Source organism: Centruroides vittatus, unplaced genomic scaffold (assembly GCF_030686945.1).
Source record: "Centruroides vittatus isolate TY-2023 unplaced genomic scaffold, ASM3068694v2 contig_221, whole genome shotgun sequence".
Classification (NCBI taxonomy): Eukaryota; Metazoa; Arthropoda; class Arachnida; order Scorpiones; family Buthidae; genus Centruroides; species Centruroides vittatus.
In genome coordinates, this window is record NW_027121377.1 from 1,014,699 (window position 1) to 1,038,731 (window position 24,033).

Sequence of the window (24,033 nt, forward strand, 5' to 3'; positions counted from 1 at the left end):
GCAGATGCATGGTAACAGCAAGAAATCTTCTGAATAATAAATTATGAGTGACATGGCAATGTCACTCATAATTTATTATTCTTAACAACAGTAGCTTCTGCAACTGTACATTACACACTTAAATTCATGATTAAAGTTTTATTTATATATGTAAACTATTACTTGCTAATAACTATGTGGTGGATTATTATCTATTTCAGTTGTTGTCTTATTGATTAACCTTTCTGATGCCTGACTTTCTTCAACCAATAAGATGCAAACCAAACTCGTAGCCAATCACAGAAAAGCAGCATTAATTGCACGTATATACTGTATTGCAAGAGATGTATCTCTACTACAGTTTATACTTTTGCTGAGCTTTGAATTTGTAAATGACATTTCAATCTATGGTTTGAGGTAAAGAGGTTTTGGAAGAAAATTATTTAAGATAAACATGGAAAATATATTGAATATAGGCTGAAAACGCAGGGGGGGAATTTTGAGATAAAGCAGGTTTTTGAGATAGTCAGGTTGAACTGTAATTGATATTTTCTATTTGTGAGACTGCCAAGAGAGATTCTTTTATCTCTGTCAGATTATAAATTCAGAAAGATTTATTATTATTGATGCTCTTTCTTTAAATTTTAAGCAAAATTTTTGTCTCGCAAACAAAATATATTTCAATCACCAAAATTCTTCTAAATTTTATGAAAGTTACAAGTGAAATACTTTTATTATACTGCATTAGTCAAATGTAATTTTGTAAAAAAAAAAGACATTGAAGATGAAAACCAATGAAAATGCTTCTATCTAAAATTACCTATGATTCATTCCGAAAGAATATCATTTGATATGTAAGCATTTCATTACAATATCAAAATATTTTCTTACATAACTATGAAATTTTTTTATATAAAGCTCATTCTGTATCCACAAAAAAAGAAATTTTGTTTTTCAGAAAAATTTCCCTTTAGAATAATTTATGAAATTTTTATATACTTGTAAACATTTTTTTCGGAATTTTTAAAAGTAAAATTAAAAAAAATTATTTATGATTAATTCTTTGTTATATTATTTATATGTATAAATAATTTTATCTTGTGTTCAGGATTAGCTAGACTGATAATTTACTTGTAAGCGTTCTTGCCAAACAACAAATCAATATTATACAAAAATATACTTTTGCCAGACGTGGTTTATTTTATTTCCATTGTAACCGATTTGACTTGGGTCATATATGTTAAGATGGTTTTTATGGATCCAATTGAGTTACGACTGATATTAATTTTGCAAATTGAATTTAAATATTTGAATTCTTTATCTGTATTTAGTGAGTTTAAATCTGATTTTTTAGTTTTGTCATTTCAATTTTTAAATGTATATTAGCTCTTATTGAATTTTAGTAGAATTTAAGTTTTTTTTTTTTATAAAAGTAGAATTAATTTTAAAAATTTATAGATAGATCTTTATACTTGATTTTAAAATAAATACAATATTATCTTTAAAATATTATTGTTACATACATTAATAAGTAATTTAACATTACTACAATTTGCTATTAATATCCTTAATTATATTTTAATGATACAATCTTGCATAGTATCATTGTTCTGAAGGTAATTACAATCAAATATTTTTATTTATATGTGTAGCAGTAATATTTTTATATTTCAAATTATATAGAAGCTTTCAATTTATGTTTTTGATGTTTATTATGATGTTCCACCATTACCTAAATTGCAAAAATTGAAATTTACATTTCGAAAAATATAAAAATTTAATAACACTTTATACTCCTATGATTTAATATAAAATTATTTTAATATTCTACTAGCTGAACTGATCAAATGTGGCAGTTAGTAGCAAATGTGTCGTATTTATTTCCAATTTATATAAACACTACAGTATCCTAAAATTTTAGTCTACATGAAAACTGAATTTGTATGTAATGAATAGAGTTTAAAATTATTACTTATATAAGTTTTAAATTTTGTAATAAATACACTAAATTTGATGATGCTGATAATTTGTTTTTGTATGACTGTAATTATTCAGTCAATTTTTATATAATAGTGTTGCAAAAAATGCTTCTGACAGATGATGCTGTTGATAATCACTTATTTTCTTTAGTGAGAACTAACCGACTTAATGAATTATTTCTCTTAAGATAATAAAACTAGAAAACAAGAATATAAAAAACACTACAACACAAGTTATTTTAGTAAAATAAAAACAGATACAGAAACATTTTTATACACATTACACAAATTAAAATTTGTCTTTAGAACTTGTTAGTTACATATATATTGAGATATTTCAATTCATTCATGGGATGGTAAATGTTTAAACAGGAAATTCCAATAAATATATAAGAATTTGGATGACTTAAAAAGTATAACTTAGATTTTAAAATAAGTTTATTTATTTATATGTTTATTTTTTGATAGAATCTATTGGTAGATATTTCTTTGGTACCAGCTTCTTCCAAAGATCTACTTAGCTTTCTTTTAGTTAGATGAATATCTAGAATCCTCAGAAATGGAAAGGACTCTCTGGATTGTAACAGACTTTCCGGTGTGTACTTCATCCCACTCAAGGATAACAGATGTGACAAGAGCCTTATATATATTGGTTCCACCAAGCGCTCTTTAAATACCAGAATATGTGAGCACCAAGCGGAATTCGACAAGACTGACATCATTGTCACTGCAGCCCACCTAGAACATCTAAAATGGCTAGAAGCCGTATCCATCTACAAGGCTACCACATGACCACCTGTATCAACTGAAAGGATGAACTTAGTCTTCTATAGCATGGTAGGCCCTTATAGACTGCAACCTTTAAATATCGCCATCCATGCATGAGTGTACATGCCTATCTCAATGAGTTTTGTTATGCAAACATTTGGTTTTGTTTTAAATTTCTACATTCTATTTTTTTAAGCATTCCGTCGGATTTTTTGCCTGAGGAAGAGCTATCTTAGAAAGTTCGAAAACGTTTGTGAAGAAAGGTTTTTTACACTCTCTACACTGGTAACAGGTTCCAGATTTAGTGTTGGTTTACTATGTCAATAAGGCCACATCCACCATCTTTACATGGAAGAGTTAATCTTTCTATTGCTGATTTAGAGTGATGATGTTTATGATTAGTAAATGTTGTTTTTGTTATCTTTCAAAGTTGTTCAAGATCTGTGTGAGTCCAATGCATAACTCCAAAAGAATGTGAGTACTGGGACGTCTGTTTATTGTTTTAACTGTGTTCTGAGAATAGCGTTTAACTTACTTTGGTATTCTTTAGTTAATCTTTGTTTTATTTGTGTATGTTCTGTTAGTTTGGCTTGCTGGAATCCTAAATACTTGTAGAACTCGCCCTCTTCTATGGATTCAATCACATCTCCATTTCCAAGTGGAAAATCTCCTTTCTTCAGGGCTCCTTTTTCTATGTGAAGTGTTTTGCATTTGTCTAGGCCAAATTTCATTTATATGCCCTTGGAGTATGAATGTGTGATTTGTTGGAGATGATAAAGTTGTTTGTGTGGGTTCATGCTGTCCATGTACAGTACATGTACAATACATTACATGTAACAATGTAAACTGTTGTTGTTACATGTCTGACTGATATTGTAACCATGATGATGATGATATTATTATTATTAACATACAAGATTATTGAGTTCATGTAGTATACATTGGTAATTTTAGTATATGTTAAAAAATATATTACTTTAAATTTATGAAATTATTTAACACTAATTTATTATTATTTTTTTTAATTACATCAGATTAAACAGAATACAAAATGTCAGAAGTGATCAGTTACAGTACTGATATGGTATGTTCTAAAAAACAAGTAAGAAATTATATTTACAGATTTATATTTTTAATATTTATTGTAATTAACTAAATTTTTATTATAAATGATAATTAATAATTTTATTATGATTATGTTTTATTGTAATTAGATACTGTAACATTTAAGGTCAGTTTATAGTTCAACAATAGTGTGATGTGTCATGCTCTCTAGCTGTTGTGGGAGTTCCAGTTTATAATCAAACTCTGGTCAATGGCTAACTTGGCACAGTGTGTTATTGGCATCAAACATTAAAGCTGAACATTATTTGACTTTATATATGTGTCAACTAGAAGTGTGCATCTATAGTTTGGTAGCTAGCAGAGCAGAGGACAGCAGATGTATGGAACTCTAAGAACGCCACTATCACAATGCCATGCTGCTGTTGAACTATAAACTGACTCTTAGAATCAATCAGATTTGAATTAATTTAAGCAAATAAATTTTTTAAAATTTCTGATTGCATTAAGTTGAAAAAATGTAAATTGTGATAAATACTATAATCATCAGAATGTTTTTACATCTTGAACATTTCAAACTTGATTCAGGTTAAATAATTATCCAAACAAAAACATCTGAGATATAAGAAATTGTGCCAAGTAAAAAAAAATTGCTAATTTAGATGTCAATAAAAGTTTTTTCTTTAGTAAAGATAAGTTTGGTGCTTCAAAGTAAAATGTAGGAAACAATAATAAAACACTTGTATGTACACTTTGAAGTACCAAGCTTATCTTTGTCAAGGAAAAACTCCTAAAAAAATTTGATTGTCATCTAAATTGTCTTAATTTTTTACATCTTACAATTGTTTTTTGGTTAATGATTGTGCTATTACGTCAAGACCTACGAAAATGATGTATGTACAGAACAATTTACTTGACACTCACAAGGGAACTGTCAGAGTGTCTTCTAATAAATTCTAATAAAATTTAATTAATAATTATGTTAAAAGTATACAAACTCTATGGCAAATTTGTAGTACATGTAGGCCTCCTACAATGCGGTAGATACGTTCCTTGAAAATACTGCGTTGTGGGGAAATCGCATTATAGGAGACACCAACTTAATACAAAAACTGGGATTCAGTTCTAAAAAGAGAAAAACTGCCTTTTATGGTGTAACATTTTCATCATTTTTTAAATTTATGTACATAAAAGGCTTAAGTAAAATTCAACATCATATAAAAACTACAAAGATTATGATTTCAAGTAAAAATCAAAAAGAAACATAATGTTATGCTCAAATTCAGTCCTCACCGTCACTTATTATAGTTGTTCGAGAATGTTTGACTGGCCTTATTTCAAGATCTGAGCTTGTTCCATCAAGTTCCACTGCACTTATGTGATCCGTTGCAATTTTTCTGTTATGTGAAAGATAATTCGTTTCTAAATACCCTAAACTGCGTTGTAAGAAAATTTCCGCATTGTTCCAACCACGTTGGAATGAAAACGCATTGTAAAGGTACCGCGTTGTAGGAGGTCTACATGTATTCACTAAAAATGTTAGTTATTAGCAATCAAACATCATACTATTTTATAGTAGCGTAACACAAATATGCAAATTTTTAGAAGTGAAAGGGTTGTGAAGGAAGATGGTGATATTACATTTAGAATAAATTCTGGAATTTTCGAATATTCCAGAAATTTACTTTATAGAAATTCGTAATAGGGAAGTTTGACTTTACATAGTGAGTGACTTTTTTACTTTGTGTAGTCACTGATGTGACTCTTGGTCTGATAGGAGTATTTAATATCATAGATTAAAAAATACAGTTGTATATTTAGTAGTTCTAATCTAAATACGTAGGAACATATAGACATAGCTTATATATGGTACATGAACATATATGAATGCATCTATTGTACATACAAACATCTATTATTTTACTTAATTGTAGGTGAGAAGGTTTATCAAATTTTTAAATTAAACTTCTTGGATTTCAGATATATATTAAAAAATAAAAGTTTTATTATTTTAAATTTATCAAATTATTGAAGGTCACATGAATATTATTTAACTTGTCAAAGTTTTAATAATTTCATGTTTAGATAGTGCCCTGATACTCTGAATCAAACATTGATAGATTGATGCCATCTGTCACCCTTGCATAATGGAAGAAATGCATTAAGAAACTCAAAGAATTTTGAGTTGTCACTTTATGCTAGATCTTTTTGGCTAGAATTATCACTGGCATATGTCTGTTGTCTATCATTCCTTAATCTCGAGAATAGAGTTAGAAGAAAGTTGAGACCAGATATGGAGAGCTTAATGGCAGGAGCCTCTGATTAACTACATACAAACTTCTGGTCTAAACAGTAGACACATTATTTCAATTCAAAAATTTTCTCCAGAACAGATTTAGATAGATGATGGCATCACTATTGTTATTAGGAAAAGTATGATGTACAAGAGCAAGAAACTACTAAAATTGAGAGCATTCTGATGAAAAATTGCAACCTGGCATTGTGATGATGTCACAGTAAATAATTGCTTGTCTTCTATATTTCTCTAAATTAATTAATCATTAATTTCTAATTAATGTGGCTGAGTGGATAAACCATTGAACACTAATGGGTTCAGGGATTTGCATCTCACCTATGAGCTATTCCCATGGAGTTTTCAAGGTTTCTTTTGTGTGTTTAACACCAAAATAAAGGTGGTTTCTGCAAAGTCTTCCTGGAAGCACCACTGTAGTAGAATACCGAAGTGTTGTGTTATCTTTATTTCATTAATTCTAATTCACTACATTGATTATTTCATTAAGCACTTTAATTGTAACAATTCTGTAACTCTTGTGATTTCTGTTCTTGTTACACATTCTTGTATACAACAGAACCACATACTGATAATTTAAAAAGCTACCAAGTTTTTAATGAAAACCTCACTTAAACAGACATGCAACAAAACTGAATTAGAAATGTGTATAAGAAGCATTCATTACATAACAAAAGAACTATGGTTAAAGTGAAACCTACATATAGTGAAATTAACAATGCTGTGTGATACCAAGTGCTGAACAATAAAATGAATCTAAAACATTGGTTGCAATATAAATGGTTAATGGCTGTGTAATATGATTATAGAAATAGAATTAGAAATGACTATATTAGAGGAAGATTAAAAGTGGCTATAATTATAGAAATACAGAAATATAAATACAGTCAAACCTGTTTTTATGCGGGGGATAGGGACCGCATTAAAAAAACGCATTTAAAAAAAATCTCACAAAACTTCACGAATGGCTGTAAATAATAGTTTTCGCAACACAATTAAAAAATATTTTTTTTATGCGGTCAACAGGGACCGCATAAAAAAAGTCTCACATAGAAAATAACTCAAAACCGTACGAAATAGAATTTATTGACAACAGATGTCAGCACTTGACTGCATCGTCTGGTCTATCGTCTGTTTTACATATTTTTGTCCAGGTGGTGTTTTGTTGACTTAAAAAGTAAATTATTTCATTTTTCGCATATTCATGCAATAATATTACTATAATAAGTGCATTTATGCTATAATAAGTTTATTTAGCTATAATAAGTCAACGTGAGACATGACGAATCGCACGAAACTAGTCGCCAACTATACCGCACAAATTAAAAATTCGCATTAAAAAAATCGCACAAATAAAAATCGCACATAAAAAGAGCGCATAAAAACAGGTTTGACTGTATATACAACTTAAATATTTAGTTTAATTTCAAATACCACATTTATTCTAAGTAATGCACTTTCTATAACATTTTTCAACTTTCAACTGCACTTTATTAGAGACCCTTACTACTAGGTGGTGACTCAAATATTTTGGACTCAAAGATCAAAAATACTCAATGAGTTGAAAAGAATGACCACAATTCATTGTGGCTTAATGGGAATAGTCATAACAAGAAGTTTTTTCTGTCCCAGTTGCTTAAAGAGCCTTGACACATTTTGGAATTTTAAAAATTCTATGATGGGAAATTTGTGTTGGGTGTTAAAAAATTTACCACAATGCATTCCAACATTATCAATATACCATAATCCATTGTTTTAGAAACAACATAAGCAGGGCTTAAAGTGACTCTCTTTTTTTAGATTTTTTAGCTTTTTTTCATAGCTCCTCTCTTTTTTAGCTTTTTCTGAGAAAGACGCACTTTTTTAGCTTTTTTCACTTCCCATGTGAAATTTTTTTTTCGTAAATGCGCTCAGGAGCGAAATAGCAACCAGCACTTCCCCGTATGCCTTATGGACCGTGCGCGACATGATAAGGCACTGTCGTATACACATGTAGTGTACTACATTTATATAGACTAACAAAACGAGGAGCTTCCCAAAGCTTGATACTCTGCACATGCTGTAGGAATTTGCACGTGGGTTCTCCTTGCTTGTATCCTTGTGAAATACCAATTTCCGCAGCGCTTCGATATAATCACGCTGCATTAAGTCAAGTACACTTCTAGTTTGGCGTTAAGAGTGACTTTTATACAGCATTATTTTTAGCATTTGTATTTATTTAAGCGCAGTGGACAAAAGAAAGAAATAGATTTTATTTAATACTAACAGTAGAAACTCATGTTTTAGCAACGGAAAATCGTATAGAACCCAATACTTTCTGAAGTAAGTTGCTAAGCAAACTTCTTCCCAACTGCCTGCTATTCTTTAGCTTAAACAGTGACATTTACTTGTTTTTGACTACCGTAGAAAAACCGAAAAAATAATTGTTGAGCGATAATAAATTTGATTTCTACTGTTGTTATTAAATAAAATGTTGTAGGACACTCGTTTCAAAGCTTGTATCTTTCTAGCACTCTGTAAAATTAAAAATCGAGCGAATCTCGTGCCAGGAAATACAAGATTTTAAACTAATATCCTAAATATTAATAACTTCTGTAGAGACAATCTTTAGACAAAGACAAAAGTTTGGTTTTAAGTGGGTGTTTATATATTTGGCATGCACCATGGTTTTCTGCATTCTAACAGTGTCCTTCATTTTCCATTTCGACAAACTATAAAACTCTTCATTTGGTGCGGTCAATCCGGCACCAAATTAAAAAATTAATTTGTAAATATTTAGCGTCGAAAAACTGCTATTTTCACTTTAATCTAGCTTTTCGATATGCTTCTAGTCGAACTCAGTCAAAAAATTAATTTAATTATAATTTATTGAAGATTTTAATATTTTAATATTAGAAAGTAATTAGCATAAATTACATGGTGTCATGTCTCATCTTTGCTCCTTTTCAAGTTTATTGTTCTATACACACGCCGATGTTTGTTTTTACTTCTGCTGGGGTTTTATTTCAACCTCGACCATTTGGTTACGCAAAGTGGGGAGACGGGCATCATGTGATCGCGTACCTGACTTTTTACAAGTTTCCTTACCTCGAAAGAAACATATTTTTTCTTGATTTTAATTATTATTAATTAACTTTTTTGATGGATTCTTATATCTTTGTATTATCTAAAGTTGCAGATATAAATGCGTAAAACTTTATTTAAAAAATTGTTTTTCTTATATTTTAAAATTCAAAAATAAATTAAATATCGGAAATGCTAAACTATAAGTATAGTGTGTTTTACATTATCAATGCGAACAGATACAGCCAATTATTTTATAAATGTATTTATTATTTCAATTTTTATAAATTATTTAATTTGATGCAATGTAATCAATTAATTACTGTGGCGCATTAACATGGGCATAGCCAGGAAAGGGCATGGGTGGGCAGGGCCGGATTATCGAATAGGCAAAGTAGACAAATGTCTAGGTCCTGTAATTCAGAGGGGCCCGGCTTCAGTGCAGAAGATTTCTCTGTGTCAAAACGAGTTAAAATTATTCAAGAAATTCGATAGGACAGAAAAGGCTGTATTTAAGAATTCCTGCTAAGCTCCGCCCGACTACCCATTACCGAAAAGAAAAAAAAAAGGTCAACAGCAACCCGTGTGTCAGAAGTAATGTACACTACAAGATCTCTCGCACCATCTAGGAATATTCCTGATATATGGTTATAATTTGTTTTCTAAATCTAAACTTATACATCGCGACATCGCATATTCGATATAGCGTTCAAGTTGCTCAAATGCGAGGATATTACAATTGAATAGTGTTTTATAAAAGAGTTAAAAAGAGTGACACTACGGTGTGACTTGGGGTGACACCACGATATCCGCACCGGGTTTCACCCATGCTAGCTATGCTAATGTCACATTATATGAGATTTGTTTAGAAGCACCTTATTTAAATGGGGCCCCAATTTAAATTTTGTCTAGGGCCCGCTAGAGGCTTAATCCGGCGCTGTGGGTGGGCATGCTAATGGGCGCTGTGGCACCCCCCCCAGTTAACTTGGCGCCCCTCCCCAGAAAATTACAACTTCTACTAGGCCCCCCATAACAACGCGTTATTTAATATGGAGGTGAGACTCTATTCAATTGCTTTTTCATTTCAGACGTTAATTACAGTGTTATTTTAATGTAATTTTATACATAATGTATGTTTATTATAATTAATAAATCTATATAGGAATAATATCTGTGTCTAATAAAACAAAGCAATTATAAAAATGAAAAGCGCGCGTTCCATCTCGATTTTTTTGTAAGCGAAATTTTATGATTTTAATTTTTAAAAAATGAGATTTTTATTTATAATTTCTGTAATTTGATCTATAAGAGCAAAAAACTAAACTTATCAAATATCAACTCTCTGTAAATAATTTTATCATTTACTTATTAATGTCAGATTTGTTAAATTTCATGGGATTGTATTATTTTTCAACTTGAGGGTAGTAGAAAGCTTTGTATATTTTCTCCCATGAAAGTAATAGACTCTGCTGGTTCCCCACTGTGAAGGACAACAAACTGCTAAATGTTTAATTACATTGTTTTCATAAACTCTCTTCTCTGTCAGTTGTGGGTCAAATGACTAACAAATTGTTTTATTGTATTCAGGGGAAGAGATTTGGAGACTAGTATTACCAGTAATGAATGCTGTAATTTTATTTTTAATCATTTAAAAAATATTGATAAAATTACCAAATAAATGATTGGGTCACAATTAGTAGTGGTATTGCTATATAACAGAAATGGGCAAATGAGACTCCGAGAGCCACATGCGGCTCTTTTTGAATTTTATGTGGCTCTTGCTGAAAGTGTTAATTTCTGCTTTTTATTATTATTTTTACAGTTTTATTTCCACAATTTTGTGAAATGTTTATTTAAAAAATTCAATACTTGTTCTATATTATATAATAAAATCCAGGTACAGAACTGCAGTAAAGAATAAAGAAGTACAGAACTGTGGCTCCCATGCATTTTGCAAAACCTACATTTCGGCTCCCACTGAACTTTTGCTTGCCCACCCGTGCTATATAATGAACATGCAACCCACTGATTCTGCCAGAAGTTGTTTTTTTTCTTCTTTAATTACATTTTTTTTATGAAGAAATCAAAAAATGTACCTTGAAATAAATGGCATTTGAAATTTGGCATGTTATATGGAAACACATTCTGGTAGTTATGTTACTATTCCATTTGCTTTGCTGTGTAACGGTGGGAATTCTGTACGGGGCACATGAAAACTTAATGCGGGCCTGTTCTGGCTTAATGCAGTCTTACTGGTCACTTTTCTGGAGTATAAACTCAGCCTAACTATTTTCATATTTAATCTTATCAGTCCACTTAATAATCAATCTAATATCATACGCAATGTTATTGATACAAAATATGTGTGCGTTTGTGTGTTTTTTTAATAATGCCTGTTTTCGTTCATTTTAACACTATTAGCTTTTTTAGCTTTTTTTCAGTGTGAACTCTCTTTTCTCACTTTTTTTTATTGCCATGACTGCTTTAAGCCCTGCATAAGACATATTCATCACCCATGCATATAGCAATCTGCCTTCTTAACCTTGTTGAGGAAGAAAAGCACAGTTCAAAGGCAACTCAGTCATTTATCAGTTGAGTGCCAAGGTTTTTCTTGGTGCCCAACTGCCCTTGAACAACTTTCTCTCTCTCAATGAGTTTACAATTGCTGACAACAACTTCATTTACATAAAGAACTTGAGGACATAGGGCATACCATATATTTCTTTGGTTAGCTTCACATATAACATCCAGAAGTAAGAGGGCTTTGTAAGCTGCAAGTGTGAAAGGTACTGGATCAATAAAAACTGCAAATGTTGTTTGAAACACGTCAACTGTAATTTTAAGTTTTGTTTTAACAATTCTTGCAAAGATAATTGAGCTAGTTCTTAATTATTTTCTTATGTTGATAATGCTGGAACATGTTGCAGTCATATTTTTAAAGTTTTGACATGTATTTCACATCATGGCATTTTAAAAATATCAGGATTTGTCATTATAAGTAACCAGGAGATGAAATTTCTTATTCTGCCTGTTTCTGTAAAACCACATGTTGTGGTCATCATTTCTGCTCATTGAGCATTTTTGATTTTTGTGCTTAACTTATCTATTATTAATAGTAACACAAAATTCCCAAAGAATTTGGAGTTACTATTAATGGAATAAATCCTATAACTTTTTTACTTTATTATTATTCGACTACAATGCAACCTTTGAAACATTCATGCTTTATTTCAACATACAGTAAGAGTATTATTGCTGATAAATTTTCAATTTGCAATTTTCAGTTTAAAGTAAGCTTTATCTTTGTTTATTAAATAGTGCACTTACTATTAGAGGGTGTTTTCTATAACTTTTTCATATTGAACCTGTGCTGTTTATTAAAATAAAAATGATATTTTGTACTGTAATTCTGTTGTGAAATGGATAATATAGCTAGAAATTGAAGGAACCTGAAAAAGAGGGGGGGAATATGAAAGGGAATTGATGATAAATAATCTTTGTTTTAAATTATTTATAAGAAGCCGTTTCCATCTATTATGAGCAAACTAAGATGACATGGAAAGGATAGATAAAATTTCATGTTATTTATTGTGACATCATCAACTTATTTTTTCACTACAGTTTTTAATCATAGTTTAATTTAAGTAAAAATTTGGATTTAAATGACATGACTTCCCATCAAGACTGGAAGTTTCTTTACAATTAATCAGAGCCTAAGCTTTCCATATCTACTCATGATTTTTATCTATCTAACTCCATTTTTGAGATAACGTAGGACAGATGAATGACAGTGGAAACTTATAGGTCTGTAATTTGACAATTTCAGCCCAAAAACTAATACAAGAACAAGACATAATTATCAAATTATTTTTTATTTTTGAATATATTGTGTTAATAGAAAACTATATGAGAATACAAGCAATTGAATATTGGAAAATATAAAGCAGTTTGTTTTCTACAAGATTTCTAGTTTGTCAGAAGCTTATATTTTATATTACACAGACATTTTGTGATGTGCAGAAGAGCAGTATCAGAAATTTTGTGAAATTAAAATATTGTAAAAATAATGTGTAAGTATTATAGTTTATTACACATTAATGAATTCTACACTAAACAAATTACCTTTTGGAAGTGATAAGTGTTAAGTAATGTTGAATTGTTGATACTGAAACTATGTTAGCATCAACTATGAAAGATTTTCCCATTTTATGACTGTGTCCTACTTTCTTGTCTAATATAAATTATATTGAATATATGATAAAATATATATCAAACTATGAGAAATATGCATTTATAAACACATGTATAATAAACTTTAGTTATAAATGAACAAATTTAATCTAAATTAAAGATGAATATTTTTGTAAACTAAATAAATAAATATAAACCCACCTTGAGAAAAGGTTAATCACCTTCTTGTAACGTATGCATTCATGGCAGTGCATGCACACAACGGTTTTATACGCAACATCGGAAACGTTCTAAAAAAATTTTTTTGAATCGTTTCACATAACTGTTCTTAGAATCTCGATATTTGTAAACCTGATGAAGACTGAAAACTAAGGTCGAAAATGTTTGTTATTTCAATTAAATATTTTTACTGGATAGTCAAAGGTTTTAGTGAGTCATTTGTATAAACCCACCACTAAATTTGCCACAGCATTTTTAATCCAGACAGAATTATGAGAGGATACTTGTTCACTGAATGATCAGAGATGACATTGCTCATAGCACACATTCACTTATTTCCATTGCAGCTGTAGGTGATCCGTCTGGTCCCTCTTCACATTTTATATTTAACTCTTATATGATTTCTTGAACAAATGAAGCTGTGATATCAAGCATGAATGCCAGTCTACATCTAATATATGGTTAATTTAACTTTTTATCTGTCAATAGTGCTTTAAAAACTGAGTTGTTGTTATATTACCTTACTAGCAAAGTCTGAGTTTGTGAGTATGCCAAAAGTTTGTAATTGACCTGTACATAAAATCTTTCGTTTACTTGATTGTAATATATACTTTTATAATCTAAAAATATATTTTGATATTAGAATTTTTGTTCATAAATTATACCATACTTTCTATAACATAAATATCATTTTAGATCAAATCCGTTAGTTCGGAATGTGTAAAAGTCATTGTGAGATGTCGTCCCATGAGTGAGAAAGAAGTTGGAGAAGGATATGATAGGTATTTATAAGACACTAATTAAAATCTAAATGTTTATAACTATTGATGAACCATTTATTTAATTATAATTATAATATTTAGAGTTGTTGACATGCATCCGGAAAGAGGTGTAGTAGAAGTTAGAAATCCTAAACATATAAATGGAGAACCATATAAACAGTTTACATTTGATGCTGTATTTGATTGGAAGTAAGTTTTTATCCATATTAATTACTATATAGCTGATTATGTAAACAAAACGTTTTTAAATTAACATTAAGAAAAAATAATTTTTATAACACAAACCATTTTTGTCTTTACGTACAATATTCCTATTCTCAAAATACAGAGACAACATAAGTAAATAGACACCCTTATTTTTAGGCACTCTTTTATTTCACAGTGTTCTCATGTTGTTATTAAAGCCTAGTTGTTCACCACTTGCTTTTTCCATAGCTTTAACTGTGAAATTATTGAGTTCAGCTATATTGGCCCAGTTGGCATACAAGCAATCTATGGTTTTTGTGAATGTCATGCACTGCATGATCCAGCAGATGCCAGACATATTCAATGGGGTTTGTGTCAGTGACCAACTGGTCCATGGAAGCTTAGGGGTGCCTTGTGTTACCAGGAAATTTTGGGCATTTTTAGCAATGTGACAAGGCGCTCCATTGTTTGTGAACAGAATGGATATCCATTAGACTCTTCTCCAATATGGCAATGTATTTTTCAGAGTTAGTATTGCTGACATTCAGGGTGTCTGTTTAGTTTTAGTTTGTCTCTATGCATTAAACTATTAAATATCACTTGTAAATTAGAATTCTTGTAAATTCTCAAAATGAAAAGTTTTTGAGACAAATATTTTATTAAAATTATGAAGTAAAACACATTAAGGAATTAATTATAATCCATGAAATTTAAGTATTATGTCAAATATAAATGTTAATTATTATTGCAATTATTATATAATTTGTCCTTACTATCGACTTACATAACATAAGTACAATGGCTTGAAATTTTTGTTTGTCAAATGCAAATATAATTTTTAGCCGCTTTGTAAAGCTCCACTTTACAAAGTGGCTAAAAATTATATTTTCATCTGACTTGATTATTGAGAACACCAGATTTCTACATGCTCACCCACAAATTCTTTTTCATAGATAACTTGATTTAGGTCAAAAGAGTCATTATTTATTACAAGTAAAATAAGTTATTTATCACTGTATTCTGTGGTATTAAAATGATATAATGCAATAAGATGCATGGCTGTAGAGGTCACTACTTATGGTATATTACATCAAATATTATTAAGACACGCCCTTCTTTTAGAAATATACTTGAAATATATGATCAGTAAATATGGTTTTCACAATGTAATACTCTAGGAAGTGGTCATATATTATTTTGATTTTATTATTACTTCAGTTTTATTAATTGTATAGTAATTAAAGTTTTAAATATTTTAGTGCAAAGCAAACAGATCTCTACGATGAGATATTTCGATCCTTAGTTGAATCTGTTCTAGAAGGATTTAATGGGACGATATTTGCTTATGGACAGACCGGAACTGGCAAAACTTACACAATGGAAGGTATGAATTTGTTTAGTTAGTTAATTGTATTGATTACTGATTATGCTAATATTTTTCATGGAATGTTTAATATCTTGGAATTAGCAACAATGAAAATTTATTATTATGCTTTTTTATTTAAATTTGATATTTGGCTATAAAAACTTTTAATCCTTTAGTTATTTTTTATATTATTCAAAATGATGATATTTGAATTAATCCTCAAAATTACTAATCTATATGATACAATTTTCCTAAGGCTAGCATGCACAATACAATTACTGCCAACATTTTGTTACTTGAAACTACAATATGCACAGATCTACCTTGTATAATAAACTTGTGATCTATTAGCAACCCCGGTTTGACAAGTTGCAACTACTGTTTGGACCAGCAAAAATATATATATTTTTTCCTTTTAAATTGTCGAGAGGTGACGCACTCTTTTCCCACACACCTTACAAAAAACTGTAGTGTTTTTAATGATAAGCTCTTTTTTTCTGTTTCTGTTCTAAACTCACACAAATTCAAGGCTAAACCTTGAATTTATGTGTTGTTTAATATACAATTATTGTAAATTATTAATAAATTCTCCAGCTATTTGCTGGAGAGATTTTTCCTGCAAATTTTTAGTCCATTACACACAAACAACTATATTGCAGAAAATCTAATGTATTGGATTTTTTTACTCATATTCTTGAACCAATCAATAAGGAGATTGAAATCGTGTTAGATCACATTCTCGCTACTCTTGATCATGCTCTGAATGACAAATATTCTTGTGTGTGCTCTGAATGGCTTACAAGCTGTATTCAAACATATTATGTAAATAATTTAATTGCTGACAAATCTTGTCTGTGTGGTTTTGGATGCAACAAAATGTTTGCAGCGTTGTTTTTCTATAGCAACTTTGTTTGAATTTAAATGTTTCTTAGAACAATCCATTAAATTTATAATAATTTCTCAATTCACTTACATTTGAGAAGTTATTTCTCGTGCTACAGCCCAGCTTAAAACTCTTACATTTCTTCTCCCATCTTTACATTCAATTTATATGTTTATTAAAATGTTTTATTTCACTTTTATTTTAAGTTTGTATGTCTGCAGCTCAATTAAAATTTAATGGAGTGTTTTAAGAAGAAGTTGAATGCAGTTTTAGTAGAAATGTGCTGTACATTAACAGATGAAAGTTGTATCATTTTAGTTTTTCATTGTCATTCAGTAAAGAATCAGAACAAAAACTAAAATTAGTAATTTTTCTTTACAAAAACTTGATGGTAAGCAAAATTAATTATTTTTCTTAAGCTTTTCATAAAACTTAACATAATGCATTGCATTTTGCAGTGTACTTTACTTAATTTTAAACTAGGCCATAACATTAGTAGTAAAGGTGTGTTTGGACACATCCCATAATTTAGTCGAGCAGTCAGTTGCCACTTACTACTAAATAGTTTAGTGCGTAGTGTTTAGACTAGCATAGTTGAGCATGTAGCAATCTTCAAGACAGACAGGCATAAACATATTTGTACAACTTTAATAATTCCAATGGTGTATTCAGAATTTTAAGGATATTGGTGTTGCTCAAGAAAGATTTAGGGGATACCAAGGCAAAAACCCTTGTCACTTTTCAGATAATGTTACACAATTATCTTATAATTACTCTAGCTACCTAACTTTTAATGTCATCCTTTTTTTATAAATTGTTAAATGGAAGAAGAAAATGGATAATTGATAATTTTGAATTGATGGATTGATTATAAATTATACCAATTACAGTATGATTTATACTCTTTATGATTCCAAAAGGAGGAATAGATATGAGCATTACATTTGTTACTTTCACTAAAAGTTGCTGAAATTAAGTTACTTTGAATTCATATGTGATTACCTTCAGTCTGTTTTAACATGCCTTTCCCTGAAACATAAGTTTAAATTTTATTTTATTTTTTTGTTTGTATGGGAAAACTCTGTTATTGAAGTCATGCAATATGTGTTATTACATTACTTTTATTTTAAAATAATAAAACTGATTACTTTGGTATCAAGGGAATGTGCTGCACTATATGCATCTCTTTCAATATATCCTCAAATAGTGCTATAGGATGTATTGAACTAAACTAAAAACATCTCTGTGCTCGTGTTTAGTTGGTTAATAATGATGATGGAGCTGCTACTTGACCAGAAAAAATAGAATTAAATGAATTTACTAAATTTCACTACTTGTATGTGATAAGTTACTAAATTGCTTGCAACTTAACTAAATTACTGGACATGTGAACCAGCCTTAATTGATTTTCTTGAATGTAAGCGAATTAAAGTTCAAAGATTATTATAAAATATCTTGAATAAAGCATTGACTACATTTCTTCTGCATTTATTTCATTTTAATCAATTTGGATTTGATTTAATTTGTTTACAAATATACTCATAGCAGTAATTTTATATTTAATTGTACTCTGATTTTTAAATAAACAGGTGTGAGGAATGACCCAGAGAGAAGAGGAGTTATCCCAAATTCTTTCGAGCATATATTTAATCACATAGCTCGGTCACAGAACCAACAGTACTTAGTGAGGGCGTCATTTCTCGAAATTTATCAGGTATTAATTTCTTTTAATACATTAACTGTGTTTTTTAATTGTTTTTTCTTCTTTGTGAATCTTTGATAATTTTCTGTATATTTTAGTGGTTATTAACTGCCTTGTTCAATATTAAATCTTTTAAACCAACAATTAGAGTAAATGTCATCCTTCATTGCTGTTGTTATTATCATTTGTGTTTATCTCTGAGATTTGATTTATTAACTTTAATCATAATATTAATTTACATACAAAAATGATGTTTTTCTTAGCAAATTCACTTTTCTATTATTTCATGAAATGAGAACAACAAATCAAATAACCAGTCAAATACAAATAAAGGTAAATGTCACTAGAAAAATGGGTGAACAGGGCTTTTTCTTCTTGTGATATTCTTTTGTTATAACGTTGAAACAATAAAATTACATGTTTAAATACAGGGCCCAAATTCACGACAGTGTCATAGAGCAACTTACAACGAGCATTTCTCTTAAGTTGTGATACAACAAAATTTGGTATTCACTAAACTTGTCATAAATAGGCATTATTATATTACAGTATGAAATGGGTTGTTATAAGTCAAGACAATTTAATCTGGCCAATGAGTATTTAGCTTTCTTGATCGATGAATTATGATGACAAAAAACAGATTGCAACTGACCAATATGAAAATGAATGATGACTGACTGCGAATGGATTGTCAAGTTGATTCTCACATGTTAATCATGTTAAAATTATAAAGAGAATTGCTATAATGAATTATATAGAAACTTTACTAACCTTTTTTCTGTGAAATGCTTTTATACTTTCCATTTATGTCGAATTTTATCTATCCTCCTACATACTGTACATTACTAACACTATTCACTTCTTTGCATATAGGCCTAATCCCTAATAATTACTTGTATCCTTCTATTATTACTTTTTCTTTTTTTGACTCCATCTGTCAACACCTTGTTTTAGAAGTAAAATGACTCCTTTTTGTCTGTCCAATTTTATCACCAAAACTCACATCTGAGACAACTGGAACCCTTTGAAAGTTTCCAGACTATATTCCTAATGAATGAAACAGTATACTCTCAAAATCAGATCACTGATGTTTTGTAGTAAATCCAATTATGATGAGCTTCTTGAATTGCAGATATGATATGTTGTAAATTTGTCATTTTTAATGATGTCACAAGAATGCAATATTGTAACTAATGATATTTTCTTTAAACTGGGTTCAAGGTTGTAAATAATTCATTATAATATTATTTTAAAACACAGAAGCTTAAATTTTTGTATTTAATTGTATAGAGCTCAATAAAATATTAATATTTATTTGAATAATTTTATTGCAGGAAGAAATTAGAGATTTATTAGCTAAAGATCAGAATAAACGATTAGAATTAAAAGAAAGACCAGATACTGGTATTTATGTAAAGGTAAGAATTATATATGTAAATATTTATGTATATTTCTTATTTTGTTTAAAAGTTCAAACTGTTAAGTTTGGCAAATCAAAATTATTTCTGATTAAATAAAATTTTTAGCCATTTTTATTGATATTAAACACAATTTTACAATTTATATTATTAAAGCTATAAGTTACATTTTCAATTTAATTTGTGACTATTACATTGTATATTCTCTGCAATTATCTATAAATGCTTACATATTTTAAAATTTTACAAAAGATTTCACTCAAATAGTAAAACATATATGGCTCTGTACTGCTTAATGACATTCCACTTAAGGGCATGACAGGGCTTAAAGTGACTCTCTTTTTTACCTTTTTTAGCTTTTTTTCATAGCTCCTCTCTTTTTTAGCTTTTTCTGAGAAAAACTCACTTTTTTAGCTTTTTTCACTTCCCATGTGAAATTTTTTTTTTGTAAATGCGCTCAGGAGCGAAATAGCAACCAGCACGTTCCCATATGCCTTATGGACCGTGCGCGACATGATAAGGCACTGTCGTATACACATGTAGTGTACTACATTTATATAGACTAACAAAACGAGGAGCTTCCCAAAGCTTGATACTCTGCACATGCTGTAGGAATTTGCACGTGGGTTCTCCTTGCTTGTATCCTTGTGAAATACCGATCTCCGCGGCACTTCGATATAATCACGCTGCATTAAGACATAAGTACACTTCTAGTTCAGCGTTAAGAGTGATTTTTATACAGCATTATTTTTAGCATTTGTATTTATTTAAGTGCAGTGGACAAAAGAAAGAAATAGATTTTATTTAATACTAACAGTAGAAACTCATGTTTTAGCAACGGAAAATCGTATAGAACCCAATACTTTCTGAAGTAAGTTGCTAAGCAAACTTCTTCCCAACCGCCTGCTATTCTTTAGCTTAAATGATGACATTACTCGTTTTTGACTACCATAGAAAAACCAAAAATAATAATTGTTGAGCGATAATAAATTTGATTTCTACTGTTATTATTAAATAAAATGTTGTAGGACACTCGTTTCAAAGCTTGTATCTTTCTAGCACTCTGTAAAATTAAAAATCGAGCAAATCTCGTGCCAGGAAATACAAGATTTTAAACTAATATCCTAAATATTAATAACTTCTGTAGAGACAATCTTTAGACAAAGACAAAAGTTTGGTTTTAAGTGGGTGTTTATATATTTGGCATGCACCATGGTTTTCTGCATTCTAATGGTGTCCTTCATTTTCCATTTCGACAGAAACTATAAAACGCATCACGTGCGTGCGCATTCGAACAGCTGCGGTCAATCCGGCACCAAATTAAAAAATTAATTTGTAAATATTTAGCATCGAAAAACTGCTATTTTCACTTTAATCCAGCTTTTCGATATGCTTCTAGTCGAACTCAGTCAAAAAATTAATTTAATTATAATTTATTGAAGATTTTAATATTTTAATATTAGAAAGTAATTAGCATAAATTACATGGTGTCGTGTCTCATCTTCGCTCCCGTTCAAGTTTATTGTCCTATACGCACACCGATGGTCATTTTTACTTCTGCTGGGGTTTTATTTCAACCTCGACCATTTGGTTACGCAAAGTGGGGAGACAGGCGTCACGTGATCGCGTACCTGACTTTTTACAAGTTTAAAATAAAATAATCAACCATTCCAACTTCAGCAAAAATTCTAAGATTCTTAGGATTAAAGAATTTTTGCTGAAGTTGGAATGGTTGATTATTTTATTTTATATTGTCTCTCCAGTAAGGAAGTATAGTTTTATTTTACAAGTTTCCTTACCTTGAAAGAAACTTATATTTTTTCTCGATTTCAATTATTATTAATTAACTTTTTTGATGAATTCTTATATTTTTGTGTTATCTAAAGTTGCAGATATAAATGCGTAAAACTTTATTTAAAAAATTGTTTTTCTTATATTTTGAAATTCAAAAATAAATTAAATATCGGAAATGCTAAACTATAAGTACAGTGTGTTTTACATTATCATTGCGAACAGATACAGCCAATTATTTTATAAATGTATTTATTATTTTAATTTTTATAAATTATTTAATTTGATGCAACGTGATCAATTAATTACTGTGGCACGTTAACATGGGCGTAGCCAGGAAGGGGCATGGGTGGGCATGCCCCCCAGTTAACCTGGTGCCCCTCCCCAGAAAATTCTTCTTCTTATTCAATTTAATATGGAGATTATAGCCTTTGCGGCTCTTTCTCCGACCGACGTTGCCAGTTGCTAAGCGAAACGGCTAATGTAGCACTCCAGTGCCGCCATGTGTTGACTAGGAGTGATGGAGGCTGGCGGCCAGTAGATAGGTGTCAGCGTGCGCACCAGAGACATGTTTAGGGTCATGGTGTTGCCTAGGTCCTTGTGGGCTATCGTGTATTTGGGGCAATGTAGCCAGTAATGAAGTGTAGTTTCCACTGTGCCACAATGGAGGCACCCCGGTGAGTCATGTAGATGCCGTGAGTAAAGGAAAGCATGTAACGGGGCCGTCTCAGTCCGGAGCCGGGCCAAAAGCGTCTCCGCGTGGCGAGATGACGCGCAACTGTACTTCCAGGGGGCGAAAGGGCATAGGTGATCCTGGCCTTTGTTGTGGAGCACCTCTGACCAGGAATCTGTCAGGGTGCCGATGGTGGTGTCTTGCAAAGCCCGGGTGAGGTCGCGTGGCGTGAGGGGTTTCCAGATGGAGCCACAGAGCGAGTCCCCAGAAAATTACAGCCTCTAGGCCCCCCATAACAAACTCTGGCTACACCAACCAATGCACGTTAATTAATATGGAGGCGAGACTCGATTTAATTACTTTTTCATTTCAGACGTTAATTACAGTGTTATTTTAATGTAATTTTATACATAATGTATGTTTATTATAATTAATAAATCTATATAAGAATAATATCTGTGTCTAATAAAACAAAGCAATTATAAAAATAAAAAGCATGCGTTCCATCTCGATCTTTTGTAAGCGAAATTTTATGATTTTAATTTTTAAAAAATGAGATTTTTATTTATAATTTCTGTAATTTGTTCTATAAGAGCAAAAAACTAAACTTATCAAATATCAACTCTCTGTAAATAATTTCATCATTTACTTATTAACTTCAGATTTGTTAAATTTCATGGGATTGTATTATTTTTCAACTTGAGGGTAGTAGAAAGCTTTGTATATTTTCTCCCATAAAAGTAATAGACTCTGCCGGTTCCCCAGTGTGAAGGACAACAAACTGCTAAATGTTTAATTACATTGTTTTCATAAACTCTCTTCTCTGTCAGTTGTGGGTCAAATGACTAACAAATTGTTTTATTGTATTCAGGGGAATAGATTTGTGAGACTAGTATTACCAGTAATGAATTCTGTAATTTTATTTTTAATCATTTAAAAAATATTGATAAAATTACCAAATAAATGATTGGGTCACAATTACTAGTGATATTGCTATATAACAGACATGGGCAAATGCGACTCCGGTCTCAGAGTCGCATTTTTGAGTTTTATGTGGCTCTTGCCGAAAGTGTTAATTTCTGCCTTTTATTATTATTTTTACAGTTTTATTTCCACAATTTTGTGAAAATAGGTTTATTAAAAAAATTCAATACTTGTTTTATATTAAATAATAAAATCAAGGTACAGAACTGCAGTACAGAGTAAAAAAGTACAGAACTGCGGCTCCTATGCATTTTGCAAAACCTACATTTCGGTTCCCACTGAACTTTTGCTTGCCCACCTCTGCTATATAATGAACATGCAACCCACTGATTCTGCCAGAAGTTGTTTTTTTTCTTCTTTAATTACATTTTTTTATGAAGAAATCAAAAAATGTACCTTGAAATAAATGGCATTTGAAATTTGGCATGTTATATGGAAACACATTCTGGTAGTTATGTTACTATTCCATTTGCTTTGCTGTGTAATGGTGGGAATTCTGTACAGGGCACATGAAAACTTAATGCGAGCCTGTTCTGGCTTAATGCAGTCTTACTGGTCACTTTTCTGGAGTATAAACTCAGCCTAACTATTTTCATATTTAATCTTATCAGTCCACTTAATAATCAATCTAATATCATACGCAATGTTATTGATACAAAATATGTGTGCGTTTGTG

The 24,033-nt window shown here is 30.3% G+C and overlaps 1 protein-coding gene across 2 annotated transcripts in view; it reads left to right on the plus strand.

The window, feature by feature from the left end:
• LOC136970856 (kinesin-II 95 kDa subunit-like) overlaps positions 1-24,033 on the plus strand; it is a 45,302-nt gene that overhangs the window by 5,416 nt on the left and 15,853 nt on the right. Inside the window, exons 2-7 of one of the 2 annotated variants that reach the window (XM_067265352.1) lie at positions 3,761-3,828; positions 14,269-14,354; positions 14,436-14,543; positions 15,800-15,924; positions 18,379-18,503; positions 19,826-19,909. In XM_067265352.1, the coding sequence (XP_067121453.1) occupies positions 3,778-3,828; positions 14,269-14,354; positions 14,436-14,543; positions 15,800-15,924; positions 18,379-18,503; positions 19,826-19,909 (579 nt within the window). In that variant the 5' untranslated portion in view covers positions 3,761-3,777. The remainder of the gene's footprint in view (positions 1-3,760; positions 3,829-14,268; positions 14,355-14,435; positions 14,544-15,799; positions 15,925-18,378; positions 18,504-19,825; positions 19,910-24,033) is intronic. The other variant, XM_067265353.1, reaches the window with a different exon arrangement.